Raw genomic sequence first — 15,443 nt, 5'->3', positions numbered from 1 at the left:
AGGAAGCTAATCTTTTTAATTCTCACGAAAAAGTTGGCTTTCACAATAATCTGAGAGGCATTTCACAGGGCTGTGAAATGCACGGTTTCCCAATAAATTAAAAGGAATTTAATATCAAAATTCATAGCTTATCCTTTTAAATATAAATTGTTGTTTTATTTTAAAAATTTCTCCTTAACTCTCATCCTAACGCATTCTATTCACTCTATTTTTAGCAAGTCAGATCTTACCTAACCTGTTTATACTGCTAGAAAGTGCTTCTTTGCTGTGATATTTAGCTTGGGACCAAAGAATTAGATAATAAAATTTTGGCGTTAATACTACCCAAATCCACACCCTCAGCAGAATTTTATCAAGTCAGCTGACATACCTATGCCTTCTGTGATCTTCAATCAGTTTAATTCTGCGTCCATTCAGCTCAGTGCCATCCAATTTTTCCAGCGCACTCTTCATATCACTGTAAGATGCAAATTCCACAACCCTATACACCAACAGGAAAGACAAAAAAAATTTAGAAACTGAGAAAGCAAGGAGAAGAAGTTCGAACCTTTTAAAATCTGTTGATTCGCAGCTTGATGTTTTATCATCTCAAAGCTAATTTTTAACTTGATGGCAGGAAAATATGACCCTAACAGGCCTAGCCATACATAAACCTTTCACATCTTCTTAAACATTACTGAAGCTTTCATCTGCAATGAGGTGATAAAAATCCAGGAAGCTACACAAACCTGCACCAACTGGGGAAATGGTAACAGTGAATAAATAATCCCCTCTTTGGTTTTTCACCTCTTTTCCTTGGTTATGTTCATTTCTCATGACTTTGCCTGCTGAACCAGTGCAAAGTAGCTACAGACAGGCGATATTTTGGCCTCAGAAATCAGAATTAGATCGTAAATGGCTATACATAAATAACTCCTAAGTTAAAGAAAACAACTGTTGACTTTCCTCCCTTCTGTTTTGACGTTGTTTTCATTGTGGAGGACAGACAAGAGTTCAATACCCCTTCTGAACTCCTGCTTACTGACAGGTTTATTTATTATTTTAAATTTGAGAAATTTCAGCCAAGCTAAGCCAGACCATACAGCTACGTTTCATTTATTTTTATATTACAGGAATAATAATCTCGCCTTAATGGTTTTCATTATCACACAGATTTATATACAAACATGAACTTACCCTTCATTCCTGTTGTTTCTGTGTGCATCCACATAGGTGACCTCCCCTGCCTTTCTCATGACATCTTTCAAGTCCTGCAGTAAAAGTCAACATTTTAGCCTTAAACACAACACAAAAAAGTCAGCTAGCAGTAGACAACATCCCCCTAGAACTCTCTCCACTAAAACTGCATAATGCTTTTTTTTCCCCCTCTATAGATACCTACAATTTAGAAAAATCAGTTTCTGAAACTCAGTCTATCTAATAGCAGCTACATATAGAAAGAACCCCTCACTTACGACACTGAATAAAATAATGCTTTGCAAATGATCCTGCATCACAAAATAGCTGTTATGGAAACAGTACAAAACTTAAAATACCAACATATGCATTGATATCAGAACTACATCAGATGAAAAGCAACATAGTATTAAATGCAAATTTTAATACTATGAGGATTAACGTCCCAGGTAACTGACAATCCAGTATACTTAGACAAATTCATTCTATACGCTCTCCTCCCCAACTTCACAACAAAATTAAAGGCAAATAGGTTTAATTAGCATATAATAAATAATTTTATTAGAGCATTTTTTCTTAGATTTCAACTAATTATTCTGTCACGCTACAGCGTCATGTCAACAGACATCCTTGCGTTTAACTTAATAGAGGCTAAACACACACACACTATGAAATTACTTGCCCCAAAGTAGCATAAAGTACAAGAAAAACAATGTGAAAGGTCACTAAACAACTGAATATTTGCAGAAGTTAAACCACTACTTTTTACCAAACCGTATCTGGTATTTTATAGTCCCAGACTACTTACCGCAGCACGCCACAAGTGGCAGATGATATAAGAAGGTACCTTAAGCAAAGAGTTGCTTGTCCAATACCTAGCTGGCCAAGAGGAACTCTCTTACATGAGAAAGGCAGTGATGGCTCATAGCAATTTGCTTCACCGAGGTACCAGAGGCCCTGAAAGCACTGGACATAGTCTCCAGAAGTGGCTAAAGAACCCGAGGATGATCTGTGCTAGCCAATCGAGATCAAACCCAGGCAAACCAAGATCTAGATTGCCAAAAAACAGGAGTGTCACAGGAACCAAAAGGAAAATTCAGAACAGGCCAAACCCTAGAATTTCAGCCACTAGAAACCCCCAAATCTTTGGTTCTTTCTCCTCCACACAAGAAAAATGAGGGTTAACCAAATCAAGGTTGTTAGAAGAGGTTCAAAATGCACTTGGTTAGAAATATGCTTAAGGAAGAAAAGACTACAAAACAAAAAGCCAAGAAAAACTTTATAACATTTGCCACTGGACATAAGAAGGCTTAGTTTTATCTAATATCCTAATTAGAATTCTGTAGTTTAATTTTTAAAACTGGCACATGCAAACTAGTAGATTATTCCCCTTGTTTCACGTGTGCTTAACACAAAGAAACTTAATTGTAATAGCAAATGAAAAATGGGCCCTGCACCATCATTAAAAGTAGTATTTCAATCTCAGCATGTTTAACCCAATTTAGAAGTTAAGAACAAAATTTTGGCTCTGCTTAAGTCAATGAAAACTTAACCAGACCAGGACTAGTAAATCAAGAGAAAGTTAAAAATATTAAACTACGTCATTATTTTCTAATTTAAAAAATTTTAGTTTTTAAAACTGAGGCCCCCTTGCCAGACAGTACGCTGACTCCTAAAGATTATCATGAAATAGAATTCAAAACAGTAACATCAACATAATTAAGATGCCAACGTTATTATTCAAGAGACTAAGTGTGCAAGATAAGTAGAATTTGGGGAATGTTTTAAAGTTATCTAGTTTGGTTTTTTGTTTGTTAAACCCAAGTCAAATTTTATTCTCTAACTTTACTGTTCTGATTCACCTTAAACAGCACAAGGATACCCTGTTGTCCTTGGCATCAAAAGACAACAAGGTGTAGGACAACTGTAAATAGGCAAAGCACGTATTAAAAGTTAGATCTTCAAGTAACACAGAGCCAGTTTCCCAACTGTTTGGAAATTCACAGACACTGAAGAACTAGTAAGTGGCTGGAAAGCTCTGAACATGCAGAAATGCATTCACTAAAATAAGGAGAATTCTGACAAAATTGTCTACTACTTAGGTATGAAATTATCTATTAACAATATCATCAATGGTTCAAAGAAGCTGATCTGAAAAGAAATATTATAATTTTACTCATTTATCTTTTTAATATCTCAACACAGTAACTCTTAAAGGAGACAGAAGTTCTCAAAGCATGGGGATCTGCACACACCAAAGATGGAAAGATGCACACAAGTTTTAAAGCAAGGTTCCGTATCAGTTGTGGCTGCCAGAAGCTCGAGGATTAGAAAGGAGTAATAATGCCACTATTGTTAATGTATTAGCTATTTGAATCCGTTGTGTAAGTAGCATAGTTAAAAGAAGTTAAAACAGTATCAGTATCAAAGCAGGGCAGCTTCAAAACTAAATGAGGCTTGCATATGGATTTTAGCTTCAAGTGACCATCTCTTTAGGCAGGTATCAAGAAGTAAAGTCTCTTATTGTAACTTATTATACATATAAAACAGTCATTAAAACATGTAACTAGAATCCTAAAGATTCATCACCATGAAAACTATATTGGGGGGGGGCTTCAGTCTAAAACAGTAAGACGCGTAAAGCCATTATAAATATTCAAAAGTAAAAGAAAGTTTCAGAAATGTTCATTTTTTCCTCCAAGTTATGAATTTAACACTGAACAGCATTGTAAGATTTAATCTCTTTAACACTCTATTCTAGCTTACTTCTCTGGTACCTACTGTTGTTTCCAAATACTGTTTTTTGTTTGTTTGTTTTTGTTTGTTTTTTAATGATCTCTTCCAATACATAATTGTATAGCATACCCAGAAGTGATTTAGATGAAATCCACTAACTCATTACATCAACTCAGAATTTGTTTTTCTGGTTTTTCGGAAATTAACACAATCACACAATTAGGAACTTTTTGAACCCACCACACAGAAGATGAACAATCCTAGTTCTTCTATTTATCTGCACCCAAGCTCTTATGAGACACATCAGTGGAGCTCCAGGCAAGCAAAACAGCCTCAAGTGGACTTCGCTGCAAGACCAAGTCTTTGAATATTCAACAAAAACTAAACGTTCTATATAGACTGTACACTGCACAGAACAAGTGAAGAAACTGATTGTGTGTTTATTCTGTTTAAAAGCCAGCTAGAAAATTTGGAAAACATTAGCACGAGGCAAGAAAAAAAAAGACGGAAAAGTGGTAAGAAATCTTCAGAAGATGATTTATTTCATCATTAGAAGATGAAAGAGTTCTTTTTTAGTATCTACAGTAAGCATGCTTTACACAGCAGCTTTCTTAAGACTTCCTTTATTAACGATGCATTACGACTTCTCAGTCATGCATCACATAAGTATTTTGTAAAATGTAAGGAAAGACCATACATTTCAATCAAACCAAATGCATGCTTATTGTATTACAAAAGGATGACATGGTTTGAATAGATGTCATTCTTCAGTAATTTAGAAACAATCTAGAGTTGTTTCATGTTTTATCAGTTGGTAAACACAAGTAAGCAAGAATCAGTTCCCAACTACAAAATCTATTTACAGAACTATTTGCACAGCTGTGAAACCAAAGACTTCTTTAACTGTTTGAATGCTAATTGTTAGCAATCACTGACTTTTTTGCCTATTTTTTATTTGCATCAAATATTTATGATGGCTTTAATACAAAATTAGGTTGAGAGCAGTTTACCTACAGGGCAGAAAAATGAAGTGTAAAAAAAAAGAAAAGATGGTAACTCACCTGCCAGCTGATACGGGACGAAAGGTTTTCAACTATGATCCTGTGTTCAGTACGAACAGGAGGTCCATACCGGCTAGAAGAGTTCAGAGGGGAAAAAAAAAATCTCCAGTGTAAGGAATTTAGAACGTAAGAAATTTAATGTTTTCTGTAGTTTGCTGCAAGATTTGAGTCAAGTATTTTCCTTATTGCTGGACTGCAGATTTGATTCTCCCTAGTCAAAAACATACCTAAGAGTCCGCTACAAGAGAACAGCTGTAAAAAGGGGAATAAAGAGCATTTTGATGATGAACATTATGCCAATGCAGTCAATACAGCTGCCATTTTTCTAGATACACTGAAACAAGTGCCTAATAGAATAAAAAAACTTCAAAAATAATTAGTTTAATCTCATCATTTAACAGGCTTGGCTCACACATAGGGGTTTGGAGGATATTCATCTTAAGTGCAATATTTTATTTTTATTTTTTAGTTAGTAGGATAAATTCAGCTTCAACTCAGCAATTTGAGGCATAATTTAATGGCATCTTAATTCATGCTTCTAAATGTCAAATCACTTGTCAGTATTTATACATGACCTATATTCAATGTTCTTGTGGGTAGAAATATTCTTATTTTAGTAAAAAGAGATCTAGATAACTGGTTACCTTGAAATAACCGAGGCAGTTTACAGTTCCTGAATGAAAGTGGATTTTTTTTTCCCCTTAACCGAAGATTAAAGACCATCTCGAAAATGAAAATGTGGCTTAAAAATATTCATACAGAAAAGAACAGTAAGACATCCGGAAAAAATACTGCCCTTGCAGGCTATTTCTGATCCTAATCCTAGCCATTTGAATCCAAAGGGATCTGAGAACTATGGAAAAACATATGCCAGCCTTTTGATAAGTAATGCAGGATTCTAACAATGGCACTACTTCGTATTACTACAAAAAGACTCAAGAATTAAGAACACTGACCTCAGAGTAAATTATTCTTATCTTCTCCTCCCACAAAACCATAACCCTAAATTGTGCGTATTGATTTGTACACTGAAGCATAGGCAATTTCATTTCAGTGCATACCTCCAAGTGTCCCAATTTTTTTCAGAACATCCAGATCTTCAGAGCATTTAAACAGAGGTCCCAGAGTCCCAAAACTGGCAGGCTGAGTCTCATTTTTCCATTATTGCAAACCGAAGTCTCTTCCTGTCTGGCATCGGCAGTCTGACGTCATGAACATGACTACAACGTCAGACGCCCACGACCTCCAATCACACTTCCTACTTTAAAAGTCCACTTTTAGCCTGGACCTCGGATCAATTATACCGCATCAAGGTTACTGCCGCTAAAGAAAAAATAATCTAATTAGCATACTTGCATATGCAAATTAGATGTTCCAGACACTGGTTCGTAACTGGCTGCAATTCTGTCTTTGAAAGAAATGCAGAGGTTTACGTCAGTTAAATCTTCCTCTTTCTTCCGACTGCTACTCTGTGTAGGCCACAGCTATAAATGTTTTTACAGAGTGAATTATTTCGAGCATAGATAGGTAGACATAAAGTACAGAGATCTAAATGTGCTTATTTGGTGGAATATATGCAAAGCTGCAGAACTTCACAAAATTCACTGCAACGTGGCGCAAGATTCACCACTGGCTCAATTCACTGAAAGTAAACACGGCCACGAATACTGTAGGTCCACTACAGGTATTCCACATGAGCTATATCCTGCTTTTCAGATTTCGTTGTTGAACAGAGGCTCTCCCTCAGAAGGCACCTGTTCAGTCAGCAAAGCTGGTATTTAAATGCTTCTGCACGTGCTAGCATCTTGTCCCCTAGCCCTGCTTCTGAAATACAGTTCCTTTTGCGCACTGTGACGAAGTAAGCATTTTGATAACCATACAGCTGGAAACGTGACAGCTTGGTTAGATAGTAAATACCTTGGAGAACTATTATTCCACAACACTTCTACTTAGCTTGTAAGCTCAGTTTAATGACAGAAACCTCAGCAGAGAAGCTCTGGCATTTTCCTTGATTTAGCGTTAAGAACAGCCAACCCGACTGCAGCGTTAATCCTTCACATCACTTACACAACAGTAGGAAGCGAGACCAATGCAGTGCCTACAACAAGGAGGGGGAGCATTTCAGAAGGTGTTTGTGAATCTCTGCGAGCCAGTTAAACTGCTTTAAAGACCACATTCTCCTCAGCCAAAAGAGGTAAATAACAGTAATGGATCTCCAAGGTTTGAGAACGTAAAACCTCTGCCGTGAAGCTCCGCAAGGAAAACAGAGCTGGATCCCTAGCTCCACGCACGGGAAGAAAGCAATAGTATAGTACAGTTCTTCAGTCACTCTGCTTGAGGAAACAGAGTCCAGACCACCTACCTAGATCCGCTCGTCGACTGGTAATAACTGAACCGTTGCGGGAATCTGCCCCTTCCTCTTCGGGCTCGAGCATGCTCAATTGTAACCCTTATGCAACAAAACAAGCGAACAAAAAAAGTATTTGAGAGTGACTGAAATCTTTCGCAACTGGAACCACATGTGCACAAACAAGAAGCATCTTGCCCTTACAAGCAATACTTCATAATACAGTCACTGGCATTTCTTAAAGAGGCAGAACAATGGTATTCTCCTGCCTCACTCATCTCCCTCAAGACTTTCATGAAAATTGTCATGGGTCTGTAATTGGTTTAGCAAATGTAATTGAAACAGAGCCCAAAATTAATCACTGAGTGAAAAAGATACCAAAAGGAGTAACAGCAACCCAATAACCTAAAACCAATTTCCACAATCTAAACGAAAACGACTGTAACATGCAATCACTACTGACCATCTTGTTGCAAACTGAAGGGCAACACCCCAAATGATGAAAGGTTATCATCAACTTATTTTCTGAAGTCAACATATCCAAATAAATCTCTTCAGATGAAGTTACGGAAGGTGTAACACATCACAGAGCCATGACAAACAGGCGTCAGCACAAGCTAACGTGCCACATCTAGATGCAAAACACTCTTGCTGACCTTCAAGGAAAATGTATCCAGCTTACCTTTCATCACACAACTCTTTACCATTTAGTTCATAAATTGCATCATCAGCATCCCTGTGGTCTTCGAATTCCTATAAAAGAAATGGGAATATAGAATTATTTTCCCTCATAGAATATTCAAATGCTAGAAAACACGCTTTCTTTATAAATTTTCAAATTCTGCAGCAAGTAGCAGACAGAACTTTGAACAAGGGAGTGGACTCCTGGCACATTAATGACTGAAAAGCCAGGACCATTCCTTCTACCTGCACTCTGCACACTCCTTTTGCCTCCCTTGGCTATTTCAGTATAATTATTTGGGGAATCTACATAAAATAAATTAAATGACTTGAATTATTACAGAAATATCTAAAATATCTTTTGGAGGAGGGGTGGGAGGATCATTGCAAGGTATACAGTTTAAAACACAGCCCTACATGCAGGGAAATCCTATGTAACAGCTTGATCTGATCCAACTGCAATCAAAAGCAGGAGAGCAGCACGCTTCCAAAACCCTCCTAAGAATTCAATTTTTACTGAATTGGCAAAGAAACAGCAAGACAGAAAAAAAAACTTCTGATTTTTTTCTGAGCTAATTCAGCTCACTACTCTGGAAAAAAGGTGCCTGTGTAAGACGAGGAAGAAAGATAAGCCCCTCTTTAGCACTGGCAACCTGTGGGTCCGGATCAGCTGTGATGTGCAATTCCATACACTGTTGCAATGGAATCTGCTGCTTCACTTTTGGCAGCAATGCTGCTTTAGTCAGCTTGAGTAGATCCTGCCCACTATCCAGCCCACTGGTTCTTGGCAAAGCTGTTTGTACAGCTCTGCAGGAAACTAGGTCAAGAAACCTATCCAGATGAAAAACAGCACACTTGCTGCAGGAGGTGGGGTGAAAAAGACAGTGTTATTTTTCAAATAGATCAGCTTCCCAGGTAGGCTTATCATGTGGCTGAACAAGTGCGGTAACACCAAGTGAAGGCAAGGGGAGAAAAGGAAGAAAGCAAGCGTTGAGAGCAGGCGGTTGGATAGGGAACGCTTAAACCAACAGCATTCTGGGGAAAACAAAAACGTGGAAATGTAGCTTGAGAGCAATGAACAGAAAGAGCTTCAAGTGGAAGAAAGCGTTTTTATAACTGTAAACAGCTTTTCAGAAGCAAAACTGGCTTATGCTTTCCGCCCCATCCCGCACCGAAATCTGCTTCACTACCAAACATCACACAACCCTGCACAATGACGCAGAAATTATCTGGGAAAACTTATTTAGACCCATCATTAACTACACTAAGGTGTGTAGTTAGCACCTACAACTCCCACTGATTCCAGCTGGTTTCTAAGACACTGAATGGCTGCAAGTCTATCTAGCTTCACATACTAGCTCTTATGTTTGAAGAGATTCTGTATTGAAATCTACAGAATTTAAGTGAAAATAATTAGTTTCAAAGATCAAGCAATGATTCAGATCAAGCAGACTAAACTGCGCTTTTTTCTTTTACAACAATGTTAAACCAGAATCACTTTGGTTTTTAAAAGGTTTTATACAGATTTTAAATAACTGAAAACAAAGAGGGACTGACAGCCAGCCACGAGTGGAATACCTCAAGGGCTATTACTATTCAATGTTTTTATAAATGACCTGGATGGCAGGACTGAATGCACCCTCACCAATTTTGTGGATGACACCAAACTAGGAAGAGAAATAGACACACTAGAAGAAATAAAAAATTAAAAACACCATGCAGAGAGCACATGATAGGCTGAATGATTACTCCAACAAAAACTACAAGTTTTAACACAGATAAATGTAAAGTCCTGCACACGGGACACAATAATCCCAGGAAGCAGTACAGGCTGGGGTCTGAGTGGCTGGAGTGGAGCTCTGCTGAAAAGTACATGGGAATCCTCATGGAGAGTATGCCAGGTTTACGTCAGCAGTATGGCCTTGCAGCAACGAAAGCAAACCATGTCCTGGGCTGCACCTGTAGGAATACACCCAGCAGGCCAAGAGTCAGGATTATTCCACCCTGCTCGGTATTTGCTAGGCCACACATGGAACACTCTGTCCACTTTTGGTCTCTCCAGCTCAAGACACACATTGGAAACCTGGAGCGGGACCAGCAGGGGGTCACCAAAGCTGATCAGAAGGTTGGAGAACTTAATAGATGATGAAAGGTTGAGAGAGTCGTGTTTGTTCAGGCTGGTGAAGAGAAGGCTCAAAGGGGATCTAGTCAAGGTCCTCCAAAACCTAAAACGCAGTTACAGAGATGATGGAAGTATGTTCCTCACGTGGGTGCACGGTGACAGGAGAAAAGGCAAAGGACACAAGCTACCTAGGCAACATTTCATTCAGAAAGAAGAAAAAAACTTCATAATGGGAACAACTAAATGTTTTTGACAGAGTTATGGGACAATTATTGAAGCTTATTTGTAAACTTTGAAAGGCAAATGCCACTACCTAGGAACTGGAGAAGGGAGGAAGGAAGGTTGGCTGACTCACGTACAGGAGCTCAACAGAAGCTTTCCTGAATGAGTCAACAGCCCTGCCCAAGAAGAGAAGAGAAATGCTCAGGGAAAGGCAATTGAGAAGTAGCACCAACTGGAAACGATGGACTAAATAAACTCCTGCTCAACTGCAGACCAGCCATTTACCTCCAGACTTCAAGAGGGAGGTATTTACCTACTGGCGGCAGTCAACAAGAAGTAGCTCGCGCTGCAACCAGGAACTGGCACGTGTAGGAGTTAAGAAGTAATATTCATATGAAACTTAAGCAGGCAAAGCATGTTTTTTTTTCTTCTTTTCCCATAGCTTCACACAAGCAAGACCACGGCAGAACAAATGGCATGTAAGCCCACTGCTGTGTAAGGGCAGTATACACCCTTCCAGTTGGAATTTGGTGCTGCAGAATGGCCAGTTCTCGGGAGATAACAGCAAAGAAACGGGCTGATCCTCAGTCAGCCTGGGAAGCCGCAAAGAACTGGGTAACAGTTTAGGAACACGGAGGTCAAAAAGCAGTGGTAGGAAACTAAGATCCAATGAACTGTGTTTTGTTTACTAGCCTGAGACAAACATATGCATTATGAACAAAGGATGATGGTGAATATGCCTAACTTTAGCTGCACGACAGTTTAAGCTGTGCTGTTTAAATCCAACAGCAAGCACCTATTACACCTGTTGTCTTAGCCAATTACTTTGTTTTACGCCAGGACATAATTTAGAAATATGACCAAGCAGACTAGGAGTGAGAGAGAAACTATAAAAACGTTTCTCTAGGTCAAGATTTGGTTGAGTTTTATAGTGTCTTAACAGGCTATTTATACTGTCTGCAGAACGAAGGGTTAAAATCTAAATGCCAAGGAAGACAACAATCAGGTTCAGGATGCATTTAACGTAGTTAGAATATTAACAAGGTTTTGAGCAAGACCTTGCAGAAAACAAGGAAAAAGCTTAATGAGTGAAAGAAAACTAATCACATCATCTGTAAAGCAATCCGAAATGTACGTTAATATTTTCCATTTCCTACTGGAACTATTATTATCTCCAGCATTTGCCCTTCCTTGACTTCGGGCTACCAAGACTAGTAACTCCAAGCAAGACAAAATAAGGTACTACTTACCACAAATCCAAATCCATTTTTTAGATGTATTTCTCGTATGCGTCCGTATCCTTTGAAGAATTTTTCCACATCCCGTTCCCGAGCACGTGAGCTTAAGTGACCAACAAAGACACGGCAGCCACTCATCTTAAGTCTGATGCTAAGAAAGGAAACACCATTGCTTATCAAATTGACTAATATAAAAGAGGGTGATTAAGATCACTTTTACATCTCAAAAAACTTGGTTAATTGGAATTTGTTTTTATTGTCCTCAAGGTATACGTGTTAAAAACCTGACTCTTGTCTATAGCCAGAAAAGTGAGAAATTCCTGTCTTACTTTTAGCAGAACCTATAGAGAACTCCCACCTTTGTTCTTTTTAGTCATGTAATTTAAAGACTCCTGCTATCTGAAATAATGGTTTTGTTAGTTGCTACACTAGCCAGGTTTTTGTGCCACAGAGCACAAAAAGAAACCCCACTCCATAAGCTCTAAGATGAATTTAAGAAGCTAACAATAGTTAAAAATGTTAATCATTAGAATAACAACATAAAACAATCTCAAACGCTTGCTTTTGCCTGAAAGGACTAATCCAATAACTGTTATATTAGAATCCAAAAGACAAACTGTATTAATCAAGTTATTTTGGTTTGCACTAATCGTAAAATTCTGTTTTTTAATGAAAAAACAGTTATGAAAAGACAGTTTGATGTCACGAGATTTCAACAAGGGCAAAAACAAAGGCTATTCCGGATATTCAGATTTTTAAAACTATTGATTGATTCAGGATACATAATTTTGGATATTTTATGGAAGCCCCATTGTTTACCTTGACTATGTCACTCTTTCAGTGGAAAAGCACCCCACATTCATAACCCCAGAGGTGACAACGTGCTTCCTTTTTATTTTAATATTGGCTTATTGATCTGAGCATTTAGTTTAAAAAAAGATTATTTGCGTGCTATTTAGTTGTAAGTTCACGTAATTTAGAAAATTTTATGTTCCTGTGACTAAAAAACGTTAATTATTTGGCTCACTCGGTAAGCTTGCTGTCACACAAAACACAAAGAATCCGAGCCCTGGGGAACAGCAATTCAACATGGCCTTGTGTGAGGACTGCAGGCTGCAAAGCACATCGAGTGTTCTTCCTACACACTGGGCTGGCACTGGAAAGGCACTCTGGATGCAGTATTTTGGATCAGTGTGATTCACCTTCCGTGTTAATGCCCGTTAGGTTTCTATTGAGTAGCTTGTTCGCTTGGCTTGCTGTGCCATCGGAGAAGGGGCAGAATGCGGAAAGATGGGAGATATAGGGCTACTCGCGGGGAGGGGGGGGGCAGTGGGACGGCACTCACTTCGATTACTCTGAATTATCACGGAACCACGGCCTGAGATGTCAGCTACCGATGCGAAAAGGCCGCATTACCTCCGCAAGGCCTACGCGGCCCTTTGTAGCCATCCCCTTTGTAGCCACCCCCTCCTTGGGGGCTCCCGCTGGCGTTTTCACGCCCGTGCGTAGGCCCAGCCCCGAGGGCTGCCAGCGGGTCCCGCCGCCCCCCCCGCAGCCTGCCGCGGGCCCGGCCGGCCGGCCTTACATAACCGCGCGTTAACGCACGGCGAGGCCCGGCCGCAGCCCTCGTTTCGGGCGCTGCCCGAGCGGCACCGCGGGGCTGGGGAAGGGGACGGGCCCCGCCGCCTGGCACAAAGCGGCCTCAGGCGGGGCAGGCCGCGGGGCTCCCGCCGTGCAGGGCCGGGCCGGGCCGGCCCCTCGCGGCCCCGCCATGCCGGGAGCCGCCCTCGGCCGCTGCCTCCATTACCGCGGCGCCCCGCGGCAGGCCCGGCCCGGCCCCGCAAAGCCGCCCGGAGCCCGCTCGCCGCCCTCGGCGCCCGCCCCGCCGCCGCCGCCGCCGCCGCTCACCGTGGCTCGGGCGCTGCGTGCTGCGGGAAGGCGCTCTCGGCGGCGGCGGCGGCGGCGATGGCTGCCTCGTTCCCGGAGAGACCCACAGCGCCGCGCGGCCCCGGCCGATGCTGCGCAACCGCCGACGCCCGACTCCAACTCCCAGCGTGCCCCGCGGCCGGCCCGCGGCCGCGCCCCGGCTCCCTGCGCCGCCGGGGGGGCAGCGGGGCACGCTGGGAGTTGTAGGCGCGGCGGCACGGTGAGGCCGCCGAGCAGGGACGTGGCAAAAGCGAGCAGGCCGGGCGGGGGGCTCTGCCTGAGGGCTGCTCGCCTCATCCTGCCCGGCCCGAGGCCCGGCTGTTTTGGGCAATCTTTAAAGCGCTGCTCTCTGTCGGGCCCTCTAACTAGTATTCTGTAGGATGGTGATAACCTGCAAATTCAGCCACCACAATACACAAAATCACCCCTGGAGCCCACCTGGTCCGAGCCGTGCTCAGGCAGGGCCACCCAGAGCAGGGTGCCCAGGGGCACGTCCAAGGGACTCCAGCACCTCTCTGTGCCAGTCTTTGACTGCCCTTAAAGCAAACTCTTCTCTCGTATTCACATGAAATTTCAGGTGTTTTTATTTTCAGTAGAAAAATCTGGCTCCCTCTCCTTCATCCCCTCTCATCAGGTATTTATACACACACACTGAGCCTTCTCCTCAGGCTGATCAGTCCCAGCTCTCAGCCTTTCCTTATCGGGGAGATGCTCCAAGCCCGTCATCATCTTCATGGCTCCTCTCTTCAGTCTGCCCATGTCTCTTGTACAGGGGAGCCCAGACCTGGACACAGCACCCCAGGTGTGGCCTCACTAGTACTGGGGAGAGGGGAAGGATCGCCTCCCTCTATATTCCACAAATGCTGTCTGATGCAGCCCACCATGCTGCCAAGGTTTGCTGCAAGGCAATTGATGTGAACCCTTTCGGTAAGAAAAAAGTGTAATCTGACAACAAAACTATCTGTTGCTAAAAAAGTGGGTGACTGTAGCTGGAACAAGTATGTCTTACAACTTCAACACAATGTTCAGTTGTAAGGCTGGTTTAATTCTTTATTTCTTAAGGCTGTCAAGGACACTCAAAATGGCAGCCCTGTGACTATTCAAATTCTGTGCAGCTTGCAGAGCTGCAATATTACAGGAGTAGCATCAGAGCCTCTGTGGGTCTATGTGCTTGGATTGCTGCATAAGAAGCTCAGAAGCACGAAAAAGCTCCTTAGGTGGCAGTCTTGGAATGGTATGAGAGTAATAAGGATTTGAGTTACTGGCAATAATGAAGATAAGTCATGCCGGAAGCCCAATTAAAGCATTTTTTGGTTTTATCCTGCATCACTGCAGTCTCTGGGATCATGTCAGCAGGGAAGAATGTGGCTGTGTGTCTGGAACGAAGCTCTGACTGCTCCGGCAGTGCCTGGGCTGGGCTGGACTCCTGCCTTGCCTTTCTTGGTTGTGGACACTCTGCACAGGCAGTAGAAGGCATGAAATTCATCATCTGAAGAAGCTGCAGTGTTGCTTCTAGCATGTGGGTAGTGTTTCTGGATGTTATCATGTGCAAAAACAACTCTCACAGTAGAGCTGCATGTCAGTTTCCTAGTTATTTTGGTGGCGCAAGAAGATTGGTCTCCGAAGCCTATTTGAAAGCCCATTGGGAACTATTAGTGTCCTGACTGCACACCTACAAATGAAAACAAACACTCAGCTGGAATCAGCATGCTTAAAAACATAATCTGCTTATTGCTATTTTTTTTTTCTTGCTTCCCTGAAGAAGGCGTTTTATTTTCTCCATGGCAGAAAGCAGGATGGTGTGGTTCAGTGCCACAGATGAAAGATCTGCTCTATTCAACTAAGAAGCAGCAGGAGAGAAATTCTTCATTAAAGTGATGGTGGCAGTGTTTGAATGTACCTAATAATAAAGAAGTCATAGAATGCTTTCTTAA

At 41.5% G+C, this 15,443-nt stretch overlaps 1 protein-coding gene and 1 long non-coding RNA gene across 3 annotated transcripts in view; one reads left to right on the top strand and one right to left on the bottom strand.

Moving 5' to 3' along the window:
• LOC121071272 (serine/arginine-rich splicing factor 5-like) overlaps window positions 1-13,663 on the bottom strand; it is a 15,768-nt gene extending 2,105 nt beyond the window's left edge. The window contains exons 1-7 of one of the 2 annotated variants that reach the window (XM_040559498.1): window positions 13,492-13,663; window positions 11,596-11,734; window positions 8,003-8,073; window positions 7,336-7,422; window positions 4,974-5,046; window positions 1,177-1,250; window positions 371-481 (exon numbers count right to left, since the gene is read on the bottom strand). In XM_040559498.1, coding sequence (XP_040415432.1) covers window positions 371-481; window positions 1,177-1,250; window positions 4,974-5,046; window positions 7,336-7,422; window positions 8,003-8,073; window positions 11,596-11,721 — 542 coding nt within the window. In that variant the 5' untranslated portion in view covers window positions 11,722-11,734; window positions 13,492-13,663. Of the gene's footprint in view, window positions 1-370; window positions 482-1,176; window positions 1,251-4,973; window positions 5,047-7,335; window positions 7,423-8,002; window positions 8,074-11,595; window positions 11,735-12,785; window positions 12,807-13,491 lie in introns of those variants that run through there. The other variant, XM_040559499.1, reaches the window with a different exon arrangement.
• On the top strand, window positions 10,386-15,443 carry LOC121071276. Its single transcript, XR_005820498.1, has 3 exons — window positions 10,386-10,996; window positions 11,524-11,584; window positions 14,845-15,443. It is a non-coding gene; the product is annotated as an uncharacterized LOC121071276 (long non-coding RNA).

This window comes from Cygnus olor, chromosome 5, assembly GCF_009769625.2.
Source record: "Cygnus olor isolate bCygOlo1 chromosome 5, bCygOlo1.pri.v2, whole genome shotgun sequence".
Classification (NCBI taxonomy): Eukaryota; Metazoa; Chordata; class Aves; order Anseriformes; family Anatidae; genus Cygnus; species Cygnus olor.
Note: the sequence above shows the minus strand (reverse complement) of the source record. Positions and strands in the feature narration are given on the sequence as shown.